Source organism: Ischnura elegans (assembly GCF_921293095.1).
Source record: "Ischnura elegans chromosome 13 unlocalized genomic scaffold, ioIscEleg1.1 SUPER_13_unloc_2, whole genome shotgun sequence".
NCBI classification, from domain to species: Eukaryota; Metazoa; Arthropoda; class Insecta; order Odonata; family Coenagrionidae; genus Ischnura; species Ischnura elegans.
In genome coordinates, this window is record NW_025791658.1 from 6,371,262 (window position 1) to 6,395,401 (window position 24,140).

General features: G+C 39.6%; 1 protein-coding gene across 1 annotated transcript in view; it reads right to left on the reverse strand.

Moving 5' to 3' along the window:
* Positions 1 to 24,140, reverse strand: part of LOC124172653 (zinc finger protein 37 homolog) — a 42,842-nt gene that overhangs the window by 13,132 nt on the left and 5,570 nt on the right. Inside the window, exons 3-5 of the mRNA XM_046552103.1 lie at positions 21,287 to 21,454; positions 20,801 to 20,920; positions 19,170 to 19,242 (exon numbers count right to left, since the gene is read on the reverse strand). Of these exons, the coding sequence (XP_046408059.1) occupies positions 19,170 to 19,242; positions 20,801 to 20,920; positions 21,287 to 21,454 (361 nt within the window). The remainder of the gene's footprint in view (positions 1 to 19,169; positions 19,243 to 20,800; positions 20,921 to 21,286; positions 21,455 to 24,140) is intronic.

A 24,140-nucleotide genomic window follows, 5' to 3' on the forward strand; every position in this document is an offset into this window, starting at 1 on the left:
GGTCTCCCTCCTTTCGCAGTTTATAACCCTACCAGTGGCATTGGTTCGCTCTCGACTCATGCTTTGTTTATATGAATTAGCTACATTGATGATTGTTGCTTGCATGTAAAATGCAGACTTCCAACTTCCTCAAGAAGAGACACCGAATCTTGCAATGTAAAATTAGAAAATATGTGTCAGAGAGCGAGCAAGCGTCTGCTGAAGAAATATTGCAATGAGCAATGACGTTTAAGAAGCAAGCAAAAAGCCTAATCTCCAAGTATGATTGGGGTTTCGTAATTAATAGGTAGTAGGATTCGAAGTTTGTTGACGTTAAAATAACTGGTTTGGCAATAGGGTGGTTTCCTATTATTTTTATATTGCCTAAATCGAAATATTATTACTCCTGAAGTAAGCATTTCACGCTCTTGGATTTTCAAATCAACAAATTCAAAGATTGACAATATCTATTTTTTGCAATTAAACTATTTCGGATTATTATTCCCCTATCAAACGAAGGAAACTTTCCGAACTTAGGTATTTTTAATGTGTGATTATTGAGACACGTTTCCCTGAGCTCTGTGTCTCATGCATGCATTGGCTATCTCAGACGATGTAAAACTCCTATCTACTCGTATAGAAACTAGGTCCCTGTGACGTCACGTAGAGTGGAATCGCAAGGGCGACAATTTGGCCTTTTTCAAATGAGGTTAAAATTGACCATTAACATTCGTCTAAACTGGTATTTCTAAAACCAAATAACTTGTATATTATGAATACACTAATGGTGGGTAACGAATCGCAATCAATGCATTTAGTTTTCTTTGATGAAGGAAACTACCATATTGTTTCAGCTCATTAGTAATTAATTCAGCCCATTAATAGAATCAATGAATACCATATCCTTAGTAGATGACTTTTAGGTCTTACTAGCCGACTAAGTTAGTCACCCTACTAGCATGCTTTAGTGGAAATCTATGAATATAGCTGAAGGTATATAAAAATTAAATTCCGAGTGGACTATTGCTATACCGTCTGCTAACTTCCAACAAAATGGTTAATGTATAAAGCTATAGGCAAAAAGTCACAGGAATATCCTAATAAAAAATATATTCTATACAGTCATAAGATATTCTGTTACCAAATTATTCACACTTCCAATTTCTTCCCTCAATTACGGTTGGGCTGCAAAATACTCATATTCAAGAAAAAAGAAGTGGCATGGTTTTACCACTTCTGAAGTGGTGGATAAAAATATCGGCATGAAATCTTTGACAACCAGAAAAAAAACTAGCGTGATCTGGATGCCCACTATCTGCCATCACTCTTCAGAACTAAAACAGCAAATTGCAACACAAGAGGTATTAAAGTTTAGTTGCGCTGTATCTAAGGCACATTGATTTCCTTGTTGTGCTGCATTGGAACATGGGCAAAACCCACTTGAAACACGCGCCCCCGGTGAAGAACGCGTCACCACGTGACCCTCCCCACTCCACCGGAACGCTCTCCTCATCTCCTCATCTTCCCCACTCCAGCCCGCTGCCTTCCCCTCACACCACGCGATTCCCCCACTCCCGCGTCTAAACGCACACCTGGTCTCACACCTGCTCTCACACCACGAACCTTCCCATCCCATTCTGATCGAAAGCGTCACCTCGTGACCCAGCGAAGCACCCTCATTGGACGGAGGGAGGCCAGGGTTGGATATAAAAGACGCTGCCCGGACCATGGAAGGCAGTCGGGGTTGAGGAGGCCGAAGCTAGGACTAAGAGCGAGCACATCCTCATAGTTCCTACCACAGGCCCTCAATCGGCCGGATGCCCCGTAAACTGCGGGTGGACCGGCGCCGCACTCTGCCGGATGCCCCGTAAACTGCGGGTGGACCGGCGCCGCACTCGCACCCTCAGCGAGGAGCGCGCACGCTGTCCCAGAGGGTCCTCTCCTCGGAGACCGCCGCCCGCCTGAGGTCATCACCCGCGGAAGCAGACGGAGGACGAGGCCCATGACCCCGCCGTAGCGCATGGACCCGCCGCCAACGCCGGAACCCCGCCAGAGCTGTCGCGGAGCCACGGAGATTCCCAGAGAGGCAGTTCCGGACAGAGCCGGACCCAGCCACGCGGACCTCGCTCGCCCTTACTTGTAACTTTCCTGAAACGCCTCCTGTAACTTTCTGAAACTAATAAACGCACCCCCCGGGTGTTTTTAAATTCCTATCCCGGCCTTTCCTTTACTCAACGCCATGATCACCCGATCCCAGGTCTCCCTCGCAACCGAGAATGTCGCTGGAGCCGCGACATCCTTTATAGAGTTTACTTCTCAATACCATATCGTATCCTCTTTTTTTCTGTTACTATGTATATTATGACATGATTCACTGCTAAACCTAACCAAGCAAAGTTGCTATGCCCACAAAAATAAACGAATAAGACAGTACAGTGAGTCCTCGTTTAACGTCACTTACCGTTCCTGAAAAATGTGACGATAAACGAAATGACGTTAATCGAAACATAATATCCCATAAGAAACAATGTAAAAAGTGAATATCGGCTCCTGGACCTCACAATTCCTACGCGAAAAAATTTTAGCGTATCATACCTGGGGCATTTTTTACGATGGGAATGCCAAGCTATGGCATAAATATGAGTTCCTGTCTTCATCGACGACAATAGCAGCACTGACGTAAACCCTTCTCCATTTTTGTATCTTCCCGCATTTGCTTTTCAGCTTCGCTATGGTGGTCGCCCGGGCGAGCGTCGCCTGGGCATCATCATCGCTGAAACATCGTCGCAGTTACAGGAACCAAAATTATTGTGAACATGGCGAAAAAAGTGACGACCAAAACTCCGAGTTCTACACGGAAAATCCCTTAAAATCACTTTTTAGGTTCCCGAAAACCATTATTTCAAGTAAAACCTTGCGCACCTACCTAAGAATTCATTTAGCAGAAAATTTTCTAAAACCGTAATCGCAATTAACAATAAACACACCGTTTTACACTTCGTTTAGACTGACTGTATTACCCATGTATTACCGCCCACAAAACGAACAACCTGCAACGCCCGCTGCTTCGCGTTTTTTTCTAGCGCGAAATTTAAAAGCCTTGACATTATCGCGAAGCAAAGGTGCGATAAACGAATTATGGTCTCAAAATTTTCGTGACGTTATCGCGAAATGACATTAAACGGGGTGACGTAGAACGAGGACTCACTGTATGTATTTCAAGGTATAGCACCAATTCTAGCCGTGTCCCAACTCCTTAGCCAATGGGCATCATGTATTTAGGCAGCCAGATTCTGGGCAGCCAACCTCAAGGGAGCATGAATTGGGACATCCTTACGCAGGTGCTGCCATCTACTGGGCAGTGGGCCAATGCAAAACAAGAGATATTCGGAATGATTTGTACAAATGATGAACAAAACCCACCCAAAATTGTTGAAATGTGATGTGTCAAGTGATTTTGAGTATTAGATGTCGGAGAAGAGTATTTTATCATAATTTTAGTATCTTAGGCAACCTTTTTGTTTTTGTAATAGTAAAGGGCCTGCTCTCCGGCTGTGGCGCAGTGCGCACGATTTGGACTGCTTGTGGCATCATATGCTCAGCAGTCCAGCAACACCTTGTCCGGTAGTGTCCGAAAATATTCACAGGGAAGATTGACGCCTCGGTAGCTTAACTGGCTAAAGCACTCGACCGGAAATTGGGGGATCCGGGTTCGAATCCCGGTCAAGGCGAATGATTTTTTCTCTGTGGATCTTTTGCACGATTATTTGTAATGTCTATTTTAAGTTTTTCATTGGATTTTAGCCAATTTTTATATACAACGTATGGTTTACGTACATAAATCATGTTTTGGTATTGTTCTTATAATCACTATAGATTTTAATTTTTGTTACTTAACGATAACGACCTTTCCCTTGGGCTACAACCTTGTCGCGGTGGAAAGGCTTGCGCGTTCCTATGACCCTAAGAGCTGCACTGGCGGGATTAATTCGCAATTATTCCCTGTAGGGCCACCCATGCCAGAGAGGTCGAAGGGTAGGAGCCAGACGAAAGGTAGTCCACGTGATGGTGTCACGTAAAAAACACTGTTGGAATGGAAGTGGGAAACCCTACCAACTATCTCTTCCCTGAAAACATGGAGTTTGATCAAACTAGCCTCGGATGGTCTAATCGCGAGAGCTAGCCCTTAAGGGCGGGTGTCGTAGGTGGCAACGAGATCGGCAAGGTCCTCGGGGTCCGTATCATGCGAAATCCTTGCAGGGACATATCATCATCATCTTTTTCAGCATCAGCAGTAGCATCCCAGGAGCAGGACAAGAAGACCAAGAGGATGGAGAAGAAGAAGGCATCGGTGAATATAGGGACATGGAATGTGCGGACTATGATGAGGGCGGGGAAGTTAGAAAATATCAAAAGGGAAATGGATAAAGGGAGGATAAATATCTTAGGATTATGCGAGGTGAGGTGGAGGGATGGCGGGGACTATTGGAGTGATGGATTTAGGGTTATATATAGTGGAGGGGAAGAAAGCCAGCGGGGGGTAGCTTTAGTACTAAACGGGAAGATGGGTAAGCGTGTGGTAGGTATAGACCAGGTAAGCGATAGGATTCTGGTGGTAGAAATTGAGGCGCGGCCCACCAACCTTGTGGTGGTCCAAGTTTACATGCCCACTAGCAATCATAGGGAAGAAGAAGTAGATGAGGTGTATGAACAGCTCGAGGAAATAATTAGAGACACCGGGTAGGAAAAATCTGATAGTAATGGGGGACTGGAATGCCTCAGTGGGGGAAGGGAGGGATGGGCACGAAATAGGAGATTTTGGTCTAGGAATACGAAACGACAGGGGAGAGAAAGCAGCAGAATTTTGTAGGAGAAACAAATTATTCATCACAAACACGTGGTTCAATCATCATAAAGGGCGAAGGTACACGTGGAAAAGTCCAATGGATGTGGGGAGATATCAAATAGACTACATTATGGTAAGACGGAGGTTTAGGAATAGTGTGAAAAACTCGCGCAGCTTCCCCGCAGCGGATGCGGATTCGGACCACAATCTAGTGCTCATGAAATGCAACGTAAGATTCAAAAGACTTAGGTTAGCAAAGGAAAGTTAGAAAGTTAGGAAGGCGAAGAAATGGAACATAGAAGCCCTGAAGGGGAGTATGAGGAGAGAATATCAGGAGCTAGTGGACATTAGTATACGGGAGATTGAAAGTACCAAGACGGTAGAGGAAAGATGGGATAATATAAAAACGGGAATAGTCAAAGCGGCGGAGAAGTCAATTGGTTACGTTGACAGTAGAAGGATAAAGAAGCCGTGGATAACGGAGGCAATGGTAAATGAAATGGAGGAGAGGAGGAAGTGGAAGAACGTGGACACAGAACAGGGAAAAAGAATGTACAGGGAACTGAATAATCGATTACGACGTGAAACTAAGAGGGCAAGGGAGGCTTGAGGAAAAAACAGTGCGAGAAAATGGAAAAGTTCCAGAAGGATGGAGAAGTACGCCAAAGTTAAATCGCTATCGGGCGGCAAAAGAGGACAAGCCATGTCTAAAATTAAGGCTAAAGATGGGAGGATGCTAACCGAGCGAGAAGAGGTACAGAGTAGATGGAAGGAATACGTGGAGGACCTGTATGACGGAGCGAACAGACCAGAGAGATTGACTCTAGAGGAGGAAAGTGCAGTGGAGGAGGATAATCTTGGGCCGCGGGTATTAGATTCGGAAATAGAGAGAGCACTTCGTGATATGAAGGCTAGGAAAGCAGTAGGCGTGGACAATATCCCATGTGAGCTTCTGAAGAATCTAGGGAAGGAGGTAAGAAAAGGTTTTTCGAACTAATGCGCAGGATCTACGAGGAGGGATGTTGGCCGGAAGATTTCGTGAAGACGGTTTTAATTCCGCTTCCGAAAAAGAAGAAAGCTGTGGAATGCGGAGATTATAGGACTATCAGCCTAATATCGCATGCGGCGAAAGTGGTACTGAGGATATTGAACAGACGAATGGAGGCGAGGGCAAACGAGTATTTGGGTGAAGATCAATTTGGTTTCAGAAAAGGGAAGCCAACTCGTGATGCAATAGCAATAATGAGGTCCCTCGTCGAGAGGAACCTAGAATATGACCAGGACGTATATGCGTGTTTCGTGGATTTTGAGAAAGCATTTGATAGGGTGAACTGGGTAAAGTTGATGGATATTCTGAAGAGAATAGGTGTAGATTGGAGGGATAGACGACTGATTCGTAATCTTTATATGGCCCAGACGGTGCAAGTGAGGGTAGCGGACGGAGAATCTGGGTGGGCAAGCATTGGCCGAGGTGTGAGGCAAGGCTGTCCTCTATCGCCGCTGCTCTTTAACGTGTACGCTGAGGAGATGGCAAGGGAAGCATGGGATGAGTTAGAAGCTGGGATAAAAGTGGGAGGAATGATGCTCAAATCAGTGAGATTCGCGGATGACCAGGCGTTGATCAGCCAGTCAACGAGGGGGCTTCAGGCTCTAGTGGATGCGTTATACGAACGTTGCGAGGAGTATGGGATGGGGATTAATCACAAGAAAACTAAGGTTATGCGGTTTTGTAAAGCATCACGAGCGAGAATGTGAGACTCAAGATAAAGGTGGGTGGTGAAAAACTTGAGCAGGTTGAACAATTCAACTATTTAGGAAGTACGTTAGAGGAAAACGGATACAGTAGTAAGGACATCAGGAAGAGAATAGCATTAGCGAAGGAGGCGTTCATGAACAGGAAGGAGCTTCTGAGAGGATCGTTGTGTAACAGTTTAAAGAAAAGGTTAGTGAAGAGTTTGATTTGGAGCGTAGCTCTCTACGGTGCGGAAACGTGGACACTGAGGAAAGAAGACGAGAAAAGATTGGAGGCATTCGAGATGTGGGTATGGAGAAGAATGGAGAGGGTGAAATGGACGGAGAGGAAAAGGAACGATGAAGTGCTGGATATGGTTGGCGAGGAGAGGCAGCTTTTAGATGAAATACGCAGGAGACAATGGTATGGATGGAGTTAGTGCTTAGCGGGGAGGGGATGTTGAAAATGGTGTTAGAGGGTAGAATGTTAGGTAAACGAGGGAGGGGAAGGAAAAGAATAGGATTTTTAGATAGATTGAAGGAGGGTAGGCCTTACAGTGAATTAAAGAAGGCAGTGCTGGAAGGAAAGGGAGATACTCCATGAAAACCTGCCTTAATCGGTGGAATACTATAATAATAATAACGATAACGATTCCAATTTCGGGACTTTGTCCAATAACATAGAATAATAATTGTTTATTCTGACGGGTGTAAACCTAATGTACAAAAAAGTGTTACATAAATAAGAATTTAGACATGGTGTTACATATTGAAGTATATATAAGAAGCATATAAACATCAATAAGCATTATTTAACACGTTAAAAACGTAAAGGGTAGCAAAAGATAACATGTGATTTAACGCCGCCTTCTCTTTAACTAATTTCTCCATATTTTTTACACTTCTATTAACGCAATTTCATTATTATAAACAAAATAAGAATTAATAATTATTCGAAAGTCTCAAAATATCAACACTACTCGCAAACAAATACTATCCCTTGTTGACAGCCATGATGCGCCTTCTCTGATTTCTTCCTGAAGACGCTTGCACGCTTAGAATCATGGGAAAAGTGGGGAAAAGGAAGCACACGTCGATGCCTAAATCTGGCGGCCGCGTTAGCTGTATAAATTCCCTCCCTTATGCTGACTAATTAGTTGGGACATCCTTCCAAGATGGCGTCATGGCTACATCCTGGGATTGGCATAGCCAAATGGCCAATCGGGACACGGCTTAATTAAATTTCGATCAGAACCCAAGCTAATGTTTGCACTCACCTCACAGAGATTACGTATAAAATACATTCTTACACCCCTCCTCCTATCTTAGCTCTGGCGTAACTGCATGTGATAGCATCTGTTTCATCATGTTGAGAATGACATTTGAGTGTTGAAAATAAAATTGGTGCTGGAATACTGTATAAAAGCGTAAAAATTACTATTGCCATTGAATATTTTGACATGAGCATCATACAGTAAACTCTCGATTATTCGAAGCAGGATTTCACGAAGTTTTCGATTATACGAAGTGATAGTGCGGTCCCGGCGAAAAGCCTATGGTAAATACATGGTGCTATTCGATTATACGTAGTTTCGATTATACGAAATATTTAGAATTTACGAACCTCGGATCGGTCCCCAGGAGCGAATGGCATTCGTTTATACGAACTATGGCGAAATATTTGTCAACAAAACCAGTTACGCCGGCGTAAGTAGCTAGAAAAATCAGCGCTTCCAACTGTGGTTCATCAAAAGTGTGAAATCGTAAATGATAGTGCAACTTTGGAGAGAAAGGGTTCGCCTAAAACCTCACGGTGGGAATTTAGGGGAAGTAAGAGTTAAGTAAAATATCGCGACTGATATAATACCCCTATTTTCGTGCCTATTCGTAAACATCGCATCGACAATACTTCGTAGTTTAACATGTCAGGAAGGTCGAGCGGGGTATTTCGTACACTCCTAATTAACCCTTTGCACTGCTGTGAACGTACCTGGTACGTTCGCAAGGCAGGCTGCTGTGAACGTACTTCGAAGACTACTTGACTACTTTTCGCCGGAGCACTTCGAAGGGTCCCTAATCCGGGACCCTTTCCTCGACGAGCTCACCCTCGCTGGCCCCTCTCTTCGACCCTCCGAGCGTGGTGCCTTTCTCCCCAAAAGTGACCACTCTGACTGCATTTTGAAAATCTATCAATCAATGCCATCATCAAAAATAATTGTTTGCATCGCACTCCTGCCTATCAGGCATTCAAGTACGTCTCTGAACCGTGTTTCTGCGATGAGGAATAACGACTTTGTTAACTTTGCTAAAATGGCCAAGTTAATAAAATTTACTTACTTAAAATTTACTTACAAATACGTACTTTATTTCCTCCACTACAATCGCAAATTGCTGGAAATCGGCCGGATTCCCTTTGATAGCGCATCATGAGGATGTTCTCGAGGTTTGTAATTGATACAACTAGCCTACTAGTAATTCTAGTGCTATAATATCACGGCTATGGTTGATTCGTCACGCTATACATTCAGGAAGCAGCAGCGGATAAAATCGCGGAAGAGATTAGAGGCTTAAAAGATGATTTTGAAAAATTCTTGGAAAAAGCAGGAAGAGCACAGCGCGCAACATCAAACGATTATATTGCCCTTGACGATGAACTCCGGGCTTGCGACAATGGGACGCTGGTACATGCGTCGGAAGAAGCAGCGGCCGGGACTAGTCATAATAGCAGTGACGACGAAGATGAAAGTGAAGTAATTTCACCAAATAAAAAAGAAGTACCCGCTGCCCTCCAAACATTAAGATATATTGATCTGGCTAACGAGTTAGGTCGCCAATTTCATTCCCATTTATGCAAGTGAGAAACCATGGTGGAAGCGGCGATGGAGAAGGGCAAAAAGGAAAAAAATTATTGATATTTTAGTAGTATCCTTTCGTGTACATAATAGCCTTCCTGAATAAACAACTTCAATATCTTAAGTATTGGGCTCTATTAACCTGGATCCGCCCAAAATATTTTTTTTAGATAAATAATTCATATTCTAGGGGAATGGTAAGGGTCTCATTTTTACTATATTCTGAAAATATTTCGTTGATCGGTTGTGTAGTTTCCGAGATACAGGCTGTGACATAAATGTCACATTGGGCGGATCTGTTGTCTTTTGGTGCAAGGTAATATTTCCCCAGAAAAAGCAAATATTTTTCGCATTTGAGCTGCACTGTTCATTTAAATGATAAAAAACACTAGAAAAACATATTATTAATTACGTACACTATTTTCAAGCTTTTGTTTAAATTTAAAGTAAATTGTTTAAAAATTTAGCAATAATTTTCAGAGTTCCATTGCCTGCGATTCATAAATTTTTCGATGTAAATTGTGATTTTTTAAGATGTAGAAGTGTTTTGGATTTTTTCAATGCTATTTCACAAGTTTGGGGTATATTTAAATTTGTAATGTTTATATTATAAACTTGTCAAATACACATCAAGAAAAATTATTTTAAATTTATGTATAAATTTAAGTTTTCGGCAGTAGTGTTATGAAATTACAGAACCTTGAATTGACACAATCAATGGATTTGTTGAAGGTACATTTAAATAATATTTTTACATGGCTAATAAGTAAAATAGTTGAAAATGCATTTCCCAATTTTGGAAAATACATAGAATAAATATGCATGTTTGAAAAATATTCTCACAACATATAAGGGTGTAATACCTTATAAAATTGAATTAAATTTGAATCAATTTGTTTCATATAAACTAAATCGATTGCTTTAGAGTTCAATGCCGGCGTATACGTACCATTTTGAGTGGTAAGTAGTAAAGCAATATTTGTCCATATTTCATGCATCGCATGCAGTGCATTTGACGGAAGCGCAATGTTCTCCAGCACAGCGACGCAATCTTTTGAGACTAATTGATCATTAGCATCGTAACATATTTCACTGTCTGCCTCTGTTGAAAATGAAGTAGTACGGCGGCTATACTTGCCTTTGCATCGATGTATGGTCAGTAATGTTTGCATTATTAAACGCCTGATCTCTAAATGTGACATGCAATGACCAGATTTCGCTCGTGAACAGATTGTGAACAGCTTCATATTGTGAACAGCTACATCCAAAAGTCAAGGAAAATATTCCACCATTACCACCAAAACTGATTGTCCTCCGCCGAATAAATTACATGCAAGGATGGATAGCAAAATACACCACAATCATATTCCTGCCAAAAGAGAGTTTTTTCAGTGGGAAAAATCCCTCTGAAAGTGAAGGTATCTACTCATCACAAAGAACCTATTCCTTCGCTAGGCTACGGTAACCATTGAGTTGTGAGCACCCCCAGAATCTTCCCAGGAGCATCGCTTGGATGGAAACCAGTTACAACCTCATAACAGTAAAATCCCAATGAAAATTTTCATCTCCTCTTTACTGATGCTAGAAGATGAAAAAACAATAGAAGTAGTATAATTATCTAATTCTGCCATGAGAAAAAAGAATGTCATCCGAAAAAACTATTTAAAAAATTTCTACACCTAATTTTTCCCTCTATTCAGGAAGATATGTTTCGGGGAATAACCTATTTCTTACAAAATGACCTTCTTGTCGCAAATTGGCAGCTTCTCTTTTTACTTTTTTCTATTGGAGAAGTGATGTAAGCTTCGTTGACTTCGAATCCTTTTCCTTGCATCTAACTGGTACCGAAATACTTCAGGACTTCTCTTGAAATTCATTAGTATTATCATTATCAAGCTGCAAAACAAGCTCCACTCTTGCCCGAAGTTGTCTTCCCGTTAAAGTTTCCACAAGTTCACCAGCCTGGTCATCTGCAATGTCCTCATCAGTGACAATTGCTGCTTCTGGTAGCTCAAGGTATATTGTACTTCGTCAAAGTCTTCGTTTTCCGGAAGCTATTTGGCTTCACACAGAGTAATATCTCTGAGCTATCGATATCCCTAATATTAAAAAAATTAATTCAAAAGTAATTACCGGAATAAAAGTTAATAAATGCAAATTTATCGACTAATTGATAAATAATAAATCTTTTGGCGGGAATACGAAGGAAAAAACGTTGAAAATGGAATAAATTCTAACTAGAGCATAAAATTCGAGTCTTTGAAGATTTGCATAGGGATCCGCCCAATGTGACATTTATGTCACAGTAACATTTATCAGAGTATATTACAGAAATGGAAAGCAATACCAAACATATTAATGTATTATTAATAATTTTGTATTATTATGTTGATACATACCAAAAATTGTCGCTGTAGCGCATATAGTTAATGAAAAAATTAAATATTTACACAAAGCGAACGTCCATTTTTAGTGTCTAGGGAAGGCGCATAAGTACTAGGAGTACTCAAAGGATAGGTCTTCACTATCACTTGACAATTCTTACCTTGAATTGAAGCACTTAGCTTCCTCTTTCGTATAAGGTATAAAACACAACAATATACCGTGCCCGAACGATGCAAGAGCCATTACAGTGGAGCGATACAGGGTGTGACATTTATGTTACATTGGGCGGATCCAGGTTAACCACCAACTTATTTTTCAGGCTACTCGTAATGAAGACGCACTTCTAACCGTGAACTTTCTTCTCGCGCGTCTACCCGTTTTCCCATGCCGAGAGATCTTTCTTTCCAAAGTCTTTGTTTACTTCCTCCCGCGGCCTTCTGCTGATCTTGCTGACACCCATCTTACGCATCCCAAACCCCTCCTTCCCCAGCATTTCCCATTCACTCCCTCCCCCCTAAGGTGACAGGTCGAGTGCGTCGCAAAAAATACGGCCCCCAAACGTAGACTGAGGCAGAGCTGAAGGCCATTTCCCCACCCTTCTTTCTCCTGCCCCCTTCACTACTGTTCACCACTCCTTTGTGCTGACCACACTTCTTTCCTCAGGCGATCCCCATCCCACTCTTATTCACCCCACCCACTGGGAACGTTCCCCAATTGTGGAGAGAGGCATGGTTCATCATTACCTGCAACGGGGGTAAGTTATTAACCGGAGAGAGGCTGAAGAAGTATCTTCCACTATCAGGGAAATGGTGCCGCGCATATAATTCTCTCTCTTCTTCTCTGCTGACGTTTCAATTGAAATTATTTTCTTTGCTCTTTCCTCACTATATTTATTTACGATTATTGCGCGACTATTTTTTAGTGCTAAAGCTAAGAAAATCTTTTCTCTACGTCAATGATTCTTTGCATAACTTTCAATACGGAGGAGAAAGGGACACGAAAACAAAATGAGGAGAATGTACAGGTTTTCGCGGGTCATTTTTGGGAATTCACGCAAGTGAACCAATACTTCACACACGTTGAGAAATGATGAAAAACATCTCTTGTAGAAAAACAATCAATGCGGATAATAACGTTTCCCTCTTTATTTCTCCGATAATGGAAGATGTTTCTCCTGTCGTTTTCCGGTTGGAACCTTGCTCCTGTCGGCATAAAAGAAGAGAGAGAAATACTATATGAACATAGCACTTCACACCCGGTACGAAGAATATGGTCCGGATGAAGAATAAAGTCTTTCGTAGCAACGTCTGCGAAGATGATGGAGTATCCGGACGGAGAGCTCAAACAGAATTTACTTCAAATATTCGCCAGAAGATAATCATATCCTACGAAATTTAGAATCGTAACTGAATATCAACAAAAATAACCAATGGAAAAGATAGCACATTCAACTGAATATACAGAGTAACTCGAAATATTAACTTACGAAGGTTATTTTGGAAACGGGTGGAGGCCCTCGTTTTTCTTTTTTTTCTCGTCACTGAGCGATAGAGGGCGACATAAATGGCGGTTAGGCCGGCTGCCGCTAACATTCCGTGAGTGCTGGAAACAAATATCTATCATGCGCGAACTTAATAGTTGTTATTCGCTCCTAACCACATATTTATAACATTAAATTCTTATAATAAACTTTGCAATTCATTATTTGATTACGTTTTCTAAACTTGTTGAGAATTTCTTAAGCGATCGTTGATGTTGAAGTATGAACAAGAAATGGGAATTTTATGGTGGTATTATTATTTAACGATTTTTCACATCATAAATCGATAACAAAAAGCCTTTTCTATGGATAATACCGAGAATAACCACCGAAAACATTTAAATAAGACCACTAAAGACAAAAAACGGCGGAAGAAACAAAAGCGAACATTTTTTTCGTGACTTATGAAAAAGGTTTGAATTTACGAAACTCGATTTTACGAAGTGCCGATTTTCCGGTCCCACTGACTTCGTTAAATCAAGAGTTTACTGTATTTCTACCAAACCATGCCAAAAACGATTTCATACAGTCATTTCACCGAATTCCACCAAAACGTTTCATAAAAACACAGCCCATAGATAGGCCTGAAACCTTCATTAACTAGAAAAAAGCTAGCGTGGACAGGATGCCTACTATCATGATTCTTCAGAAGTACAACATCAAACTGTCCCCCGTAAGGTGCTAAAATTGAGTTGTGCTGTATCTTAGCTGCATTGATTTCCTTTACAGAGTTTAATTCTGAATTCCATGTTACATCCTATTCTTTTCAAATTCCAAAGTATTTTCTGACATAATTCAGTCTTAAACCAAGCTTAGCCAAGTACAGTTGTTAATCCCACAAAAATAAACAAATAAGACAGTGGGAGTTTCAAAGTTAAGTGCTAATTCTGTAAGATGAATAATGTTCGGAACCCAAGCTTATGTTTGGACTCATTTCACTGAGAGGAAGTGTTAAATACATGCATACACCCCTCCTCAGGGGTGATATCCCTGATTACATTGTTAAGGTTAATAACATTTACCAGTTTAAAAGGCTTATGACAGCTCAATGATATAAACTTTCCGTGCAAACCTAAATGAAAAATGATCTGGTCATAGTATTCATTGTCCAATGCATAATAATAAGTGCATATATATATATTATGTTGGTATATTTGTAACTATTCATTTTACGAAGACGTGTATAATTTATTTTTTGTTAATGTTTACATGGGTATACTCTTGTATGTGTTTTACCTTTTGTGCACACCGAATGAAAAATAATTTGGTTTCTTGTCCAAAGAACAATAATAAGAAAGTGTGCATATATAACTGTATATGTATGTATATATATTTCACACGTGTGTGTATATAGCTTCAGAAGAGATGCATAATTTATACTTTGTATTTTTTTCCCTTGTTTATAATCTTGTATGAATACCTAAGCATGTTTTCACTGTCATGTAATTGGAATTTTGTCTATGTTAACATATGTATACTCCTTTATGAATATTTACGAATGTTTCTATTGGCATGTAATGCACAGGTATGAAATTCAAATAATTGGTATATTGTCCATTTGCAGCACCAGAACTAAAAAAAACGTTAAATTGTAATCCTGTTCCATAGGACACTAGTCCTCGAACAATAAAATTCTATTCTATTCTCCTCAAATCATAGCTCTGCTATAATTGCATGTGATATGGTTTGTTTACTCACGTTAAGAATGACATACCAGAGTCGAAAATAAAGTTGGTGGTGGAGTAGTGTATAAAATTGTGAAAATTCCTATTGGTGTTGAATATTATAACATGGACATACCGTATTTATACCAAACCAAGCCAGAAACAATTTCATATACAGGCGGTCCCCGACTTTCGTACACAATGCGTTCCCGAGAACTTGCACGAAAGTCGAATGTACGAAAGTCAAACCATTGAATTCCATACTAATTAGGGGTTACGTTCCAAAAGAGCGGAATATATGTACTAAAACCTTTTTTTTCACGGATTTTATTTCAATTGACTTAATTTTAATAATATGTCGATAAAACTCCTCAAATCATCTAATTACTTTCGAAAATACTCAGAAAATGCAAAGAAAAGTTTAAAAAACAAGAACTCTGTTGGCTTTCGACTGAAACTTCCTCTTGGCGTTTAAGTTGACATTCCACTTATTACGTCCACTATAAATGAAAAGACATATCAAGAAGCATAACAAAATGTAATTGTTGAACCCGCACTCTGGATACCTTTTATTTTTACACCAAAATTCGGCATTTGGCAGGTGACATTCGTGATTGCGTATATTTTGCATTTTATTAAAAAAAGACATAAGACAAACGGAATTCGGGTGATATTTCGTGCAATATCATTGCTGAAGGTGTACATGAATTAAACAGCACTCGAATGAAAAATCAAAATTTGAAAGAAGATATTACTAGTTTTATTGAAAGCTATTTGATGATGTCTAGTCAACTTCTTTTGAAAAATATCTTCAATGAAGGCTTTCTTCTTCTCTTGATAAAGGAGCCTATAGGAGATCTCTCCCAAATAAATCACCTAGATTAGAGTCAACTACCAACAATTCCCTTCATTATATACGTTTGTATTGTTCGCATATACTGCCATTTGAAACAATTGAATGTTGGGATGTGCAATAAACATCGCGGGAATTTAAAAAAAATTACAGCCCAACGTCCGAAAGTCTGAATTTAGCGTACGAAAGTCAAGTAAAAGGTGCCAATTTTGAACGTACGAAAGTGCGAATTGTACAAAAGTCGAGTGTACGAAAGTCGAGGACCGCCTGTAGTCATTTCACCGAATTCCACCCTAAGGTTTCATACATACGCAGCCCCCAGATGTACAGGCACTGGTATCACATGCTAAGCACCCTTGATGGATGATTAATAATTAGAATTTTTTTCCTAAACACTGGTTGTATAGGATAAACATTGACTAAATTAAGGGGGAGATCTCATATGAATCCTTCACTGCCATAAATGCTGTATGTCACTAAATCCTACATGAAATTTTACAAGCCAATGGCCAAACTAGTTAAATAGCGATTGACTTCAGGAGAAAATATTTTACTCAAAAAAACTTAAACTATACACAAATGTAAAAAGAAATGAAAATAATTATAAAAATACATTAAATTTTACATTATTAGAAATCAATAACTATGCAAAAGTGTACTTATATCTTTATAAAGAAAAAAATTCTCCCATTCAAAGACATGTACACTTAAGTAAACAAAAATAGGGAAGTGCACTAATTTTTTTTATTGCTGAATTTGAAAGTTTAGCCTAAAAAAGAAACATTAGTATAGTCACTTTTATTTTCTGCATCTGGGGTATGCACTTTAAAACGTTTTGAAAGTCGGAAAATTTCATGTTGCGCTGAAACACAGTGCCTCCATCTTGATTGAGATGCGACGTCACAAGGCAGTAGTCACCAGTGGAGTATCGCTGTATTCCGTCGCCTTCTTTAGCGCCGCGAGAGTTTCCGGGAATCGGTGGAGTTTGCCTCCTAAAAATGTCGTCTAGTACCGAAAACATGAATTCAAAATAGAATTATAAATGATTTTTTATTCCAAATTTCATCTCGACGTCGAAACAAAAGCCTGGAGAAGATATTCATTCCCGTGCCTTAAGCACAAGCTATACGGAATAAATGGTTCAAGGCTGCTCCTGACTCTTACCTATCGATGATATTCTGTTTTGAAGATCATTTGAAGGTATTGTAAGATCAAATTGATATTTATATTATAATAATTTACTTAATAGGTCCCTCAGTCACATCAGAAAGTGTGTTGAGTCAAAATATAGCATCTTCCGCATAGGCCTACGTAATTTATAAACTGAAAGTAGTTTGGTTAAAGAATTATGGCGCGACTGTTTTTTTACACGACCGGGCAAAATGCGTACTTTGCCCATGATATGTGCATATATGATAACAAACGGTTTTTGTTAAAGTTAATCTTTATTTGTTGAAATTAGTACATTTATAGGTGATACAGATATAAAGGTACACGGCAGGTCGCGTGGCGTAATTTGTACTCCACTGGTGACGGGTTCATCTTGCTGATCTAAAAAATTAGCTACAATACCTCGAACTCACAATATAGGCAGTCAAAGTACATTGTAAGAATACACGAGACCATTATAGCCCAGAATGAACGTACAATGTCGAAATCCTTGGTTTTCAAAGATTGACGTATTTTATACGCCAGCGCGCCCGGTCCAGGGTTATCAACTTTTATTTCATCCTATTTGTTAGTTGAAATTATATTTCAGAATGGTTCTTTTAGCACTGCTACTGAGGTAAACTGGTAGGTACTGAGTAAAAGGTACTGAGGTATGTACTGAGTAAGTAAACTCCCTTTGGAGTAATGTGAATTACAAGTGTTCGAGATATATGGCATTTTATATTCGCTTTGTGTTTTTATTAATTATGCCTGTACGCATATTGTTGCTTGCCGCGAGCCTTTAATGGTATGTGCTCTTGCAAGAGTGGTTTTCATTTTTAATGTGGAAGTTGGTCAGTATAAGCAAAGAAAAAATTAACATTTTAGCGCACACCAACCCTTGTAGTCTCTTGGCGTATGTAATGACACTGCTAAAATACCTAAACGCCATAATGACGATAAAAAAATTGTCTCATGTCAATGATTGCTGCAATTATAATTAATGATAAACTAGACGCCGCATGATCACAATGAAGGCAAACAAAAAATAATGCCGTGATGTAGATTTGAACCACGAACCTTCGGGTAACATCTTTCTATAGACTCGTGCACGCTACCACTACCCCAACCGTCTCAATGGGAAAATGTTGATATTTTAAATTTATATATATAACTTGTAAAAAGTAACGCATGAAAATTAATTAATTACAGCCTAACTAACGCCCTAATTGAAAAAGATGCAGCAAGGTACGCTGTCTCCCCTTGTTAGCCTTAACGTCTTGCATTTCTATGGAGCGTTGAACCTGTCCTCCTTATTCAAAAATTCAGTAACCATAAATACATCAAAGTTTGGTATACCATTTATGAATCGTTGGAATTTTCCTTCTCCCAACCAAGATTATCTTTTCTTGAACGCATCCTGGACAGCGAACCATTGTAACAACCAGCCAGCTCGGAAATAAGGCTAACATCCCATGATTCTAGTATAGCGAAGGGCGAACGTTCCGGCCGGCGTGAATACACACGCAACGAATAAGTCTTGCAGCAAACGTCTGAAATAGGTTTATTAGTTTGACTCGGTTCTTACAAAAAAAGTTTGTGCCAAAATATACCCAGCGAAAAATAAATGCCATCATGCATTTATTAAAGATTCAATGTGCTATTCGTACTACTCTTTCCAAACTTGAAGTTGACACGTAAATGAATATTAATATATTACGCAATGATGAAGTCGTTTGCTCAAAAGAGAAGCAGCCACATATATAATCTGAAGATATTTTATGACAGCAAAAAACGGATACCCTCAAATTCTGTAATTTTTCTATGCAATAATGGTGGTAGAACTAAACGGTGTAGAAGCTGCCTTCTGCTACTGCCTTGTGACGTCACGGCCAATATTCAACATGGACACCCGTTTTCGCGGCCTTTGAATTTTTCCATATTTCAGACGGTCATCTCGAATCAAGTATTCACTATTAGGATTTAAACTGTGGTTTTACGACATTATGTTATTCTGAACTCTAATTTAAAAAATGTGTTTGGTGCATTTGAAACACTAGTGCACTTCCCTATTATGCATGGATTACTAACTTATGTTCTTCATCCTTCAAAAAAGTTCAAAAAACTATTTCATGTGCATATATCATTGCAATCCCTTAAGTGTACTCACCCAGAGCCCCTGTCATAGAGTCAATGGTCATTTCACAGCTATTAAAAAGTTTTTCATCCTCGGTAAATGCAGGCTGAAAGGAAGAATCAACATATTAATCATGACTGAACAAGAGAATCAGCAGTATTTTAGGAAATTAACAACTACAACTGAATTAAAAACCATATTAGATCAAAATTAGATTTTTCCCCAGAAATATTTTGTTTTACAAAACAAAACTTTCTTCTCTGCACTTAAGAACGAGGCAATCTTTTCGTAAAGCAAAACATCGCTCCAAACAAAGTAAATCTCAGAGTAAACAAAACAAAAGTCTTCTGTTTTGACCCAACATAAAACTGGAAGAAGCTGTACTCATTAAAAAAAAAACATTAATTCATTGTTCTCCCAACCTTAGTCCTAAACAATTCCACAGAAATAATTAGTTTTACAAAATTGAACTTTATTCTACACATTCACAGCAATCAACTGCATTTTTTCTCATTTCCTTCAACAAAGAGACAGCCATTGAATTACATTCATTCTAAATTTAGCAATAACTCTACCATTGATGTAATTTTTTTCGACAATTGACAACATCAACTTAGTACTCCAACGATTCATTCAAAATGTAGAAATTTTTTATATCTTATCGTGGTTCCATTTCCCAGTTGAAAATTTGTCGGTCTCCAGAGAATGGAGATCCATTTAAAATATTAACAACCCTGAAAACGTAATAATTCCTGTGCTGCAAAGAATTAAGGCTAAATTTTGAAACAAGGCAATCATTTTTTTAAAGTAACACATCACAGTCAACAAAGTAAATCTCAGTGTAAACAAAACAACGACTCTTTTGCTTTGGCTCATCATGCAACTGGGATAAGTCGTAATTATTTAAGAAATCATTCAATAAATTCACCAGAGTGAGTACCACCTTGAATCTGGATCATCATCTGAACAGGAATTGGTTACCTATGCATACAACAGTGGTCAGTTATGCTACCACCAGATTACAGAAAGCACTGTTGTTGAGGCCATAATTTGATGGGGGTAGGAAGAAAGATAGAAATGATCATTTTGGAGCAGTGAGAGTGATAATGCACACCCAAAAAGCTTTGGCAGAGAGGAGGAGATATTAAAGGAAGATAAGTTAAATTATTGTAAAGTTATGTAATTTCCTCTTTGGCTTCATTTGTTACTGTAGTGCGTAGCACAGCTACAGAACTATTGTGTTCACATCTATCCTCGTCATCTGGTGCTGTGAAGGCAAAGCATGCAGGATGCTTCATGTGTCTACCTTGCAAGTTTTCACTGACCCAGCTCAATCAGTTAAGTGGGATTTGCTGACTTTTAAGTTCTACACCCCACTCTTATCTCCACACATAAAAGTTTTTCAATTCCAACGACTTAGTTTAAAAGTTAAGAGTGAGCATAATTTGCAATTTATGACATCTCCATCATCAAAAAAATGTATTTCACTGCTAATTCTGGAGAAAAGGACAAACATACATGTAATGAAGAAAATGGAGCTGATTACACTACCTTGTGGGACAAAAGATATATGCTTCTGCTAAATGATGCTAGCAATTTTCCACCAAGGATAGAATTGTATCAGAATACAACTGAATCACTAAACAATGCAAAAGTACACTTACCAAGTCATCATTTGCCAGAGGGTCCGAAGCCTCACTCGAGATGCCAGCTGTGTTCGGTGAGTCAAATGCAGGATAATTCCCTCCACAGAGGAGCTGTTCATTCTCCTCTTTCACATTACACTAGAAGAGAATGTTGAGTGTCAATCAATAAAAGGAATATAATAACCTTTAAATACTTTTTAAATTGATAATAAAGAAAAAAATGTCCTATACCGGAGACGCACAACATTTCTGTCAGAAGATTAGTGATGTCGTACAATGAAGATTGACTTGCACGGCAAAAGATTAAGATCTCAAAGGTTTTGCTATATATGTATTGTAGAACTGGTAAAGTTGTACAACAGAAGCTTGCACATTTGATGGTGACTTATCACACAAATGCATTCATATACTAAAGGCAAACATACTTTTCTCATACAACTTAGAAGTTTACTAAACTGATAGTTATTCTAATTTGGTTTCACCACAGATGAGAATAAAACTTACCATAACATTTGCTCTGGGTGATTGGCAGTCTTGCACAGGAATGTATATTTCAGTCATTAGAACTGAGCATGCGAACTGCGGAGTTCCTTCAATCGCATCTGGAATACATTCCTTTGTGTCAGCAGAAGATCCTGCATTGTCATCAGCTGTCTTCTCTTCCTTGATACTCTGTGGAGAAAGTAAAAGTGATAAACAGCTCACCTCCATAACAATCAACAAATAAGTGATTCCCACCGGGTGACCTGTTCAGTCAGAGCCAACCTTTCAATGGCTAGCTCTGCCATCCTCCTCAGGGCATTGAGTGATGGACCAAAAATTTGTCTGCGCGAATGACCGTCGCTCTTTGACTGCTCAGACTTGCGAGTAATAGGTCCTCTCCACAAAGCTGCCAGCTCCGCCCGATTTCGGGTTTTTTCTGTAGTGCAGAGAGCTGCTACTCTCTGGTTGGCGTTAGTCGCCATGTGGCTGTGAGGTGGATTTTCTCTTCCTCTCCCAAAAAGCTGAGGGTACATGCAGCCATTCCCTAATTTTTTTTTGTAATTACAGGAGTCATAATTTTATTTTATTTTCACCTCGTCTTACAAAGTGTGGTAAGATGAAGAGATGAAGTTGCTGGAGAGTGTGACCTGTGTGAGTGTGTGTTACGTCTAGAAACTTCCCCATTGGAGGTTTGTTTGCATATGGAGGAAATTCATCATTACTCCCAGAATTTTAATGAACTTGTATTAAAGTCTTGTAGAAATACAACTTGTATCTGTTACATTTCACCTCGTTGTAAAAGGTTGTGACGTACCTACCTTGGTGGTGCATCCAATGCATGCACCTGGCGCCCTATTTGTCTATCTCTCAACCAAGGTTTTGGGGAACCACCCTCATCCCTACCAGCATCGGTGCGTTCACCGAGTCACAGCTACGCCCGGGCAACAGACAAGTAAATTTTTATTATCTCGCGTAACTTGTCAATGTGGGACTTTGACGTCGCAGTGGTCAACAAAAGAGGGATATCATGACGATCTCTGATGTCGTGTACCTGTTCAGAAGATTCATCCTCAAGGACATACTCCAGCAGCTGAGAATGCCCTTCAACCAGAATATATCGGAACTGTTTCATCATGTACTGGCAAAAACATAATACATGAACGAAACAAGATTCCTTAAGCAGATGGAAGGTATCCCCATGGGATGAAGTCTTAACTTCTCTGCTGCCATAGCACCTTTTTTAATGGATGATTTTGAGAAGAAGGCTTTATCCAGTGCCTCACAAAGTATAAATATTTTAACCACTACATAAATGACACATTCATTGGGTGGCCAGATGAGCTAAGATCAAGTTCACGATGGAGCAGAATAATAACGGATGTCTGCCATTCCTTGGCATTCTAATACATCGAACAGAAGGCTGATCTTTTAGACATCAAGTGTACTGTAAGCCCATTCATACAGATCTCTAATTGAATGGGTGGAGTCACCACCATCCCACCCAATGAGGAGGGATACTGAAAATTTGGTTCCTTAACCATAGCCAATGAAGACAGCCTATCCATTGAATTGAAACACCCGTAAAAATTGTTGAGGCATAATAGTACAGTGAAAAAGACATCCATTCTGCTCTAAAGAAACCCCAGAGTGAAAACACGCCCATCCTTACCTGTACCAAAAACAGAAAACCAGTCATGAGGGCTTGCCTCCCACTCATTTCCACTATATCCAGGAGAATATCGAGGATTCTGGGAATAAACAAATTGAGACAAATAGGGATGGTCGGATCGGTTACCTCGGATCCAAATATCCACGGATATTGCCCTTCATTGGATACATCGGATCCAAAGTCGCGGAAGACATCGGATCTGGATCCAAAATTTTAAATAATAGCTTCAGTGAATGAAACGCGTGATAAGGGTGGAAAGAGTTCCGATTCGCTCTTCGAATGTGCCGTTGCATGCGATTCTTGTCCCACTCATGAACCGTTTTGTTTGAAAGCTCTCGCAGAGGTTACATAGGAGAATTTCAGCCCTAGAAAATAAAAAAGGCAAAATATGACTGGCACATAGCGTGACTCTTCTCAGGAGATTGAACAATCATCGGGGGAATAGAGGAGATTCCTTCATCGAAGAAAACGAAAGGCATTGATTGCGATTCGTTACCCATCATTAGTGTATTCATAATATACAAATTATTTGGTTTTCGAAATAGTGATTTAGACGAATGGCAATTGTCAATTTTTATCCTCATTTAAAAAGGCCAGATTGGCGCCAATGCAATGCCACTCCACGTGAGGTCACAGGGACCTAGTTTGTACATGAGTAGATAGGAGTTTTACATCGTCTGAGATTAACAAACATGCATGAGTCACAGAGCTCAGAGAAACATGTCTCAATAATTACTTATTAAAACTGGCTAAGGTCGGAGAGTTTTCTTCGTTTGATAAGGTATTAATAATCCTTATTTAAGCCAAGCGCTACCAGCTAGCAGGGTACTCTGCTACCTTCTAGCATCCTGCATCGTATCAGCACTCAAAGCCTTGCCCCAAGGTCACCTCACTGGTGGCAGCGGGAACCAGAACGACATCACAGGGAGTTTTCCCGGCATTTATACATAACTGTAACGTTTTTGCGCGCTTGAAAATTTTCACTTTTCATTTAATTGCAAAAAATAGATATCATCATATAAAAATCTAAATGCGTGAAATACATACTCCAGGAGTAATAATCTTTCGATTAAGGCAATAAAAAATAATAGAAAACCACCCTATTTCAGCGTGTTTTTTTCCAAAATCACATGGACTATAAATCATAGTCTTTTAAGGAAAATATAAATTTCCACGAGAACAATTGAAGCGTGTTTCCAACAGACC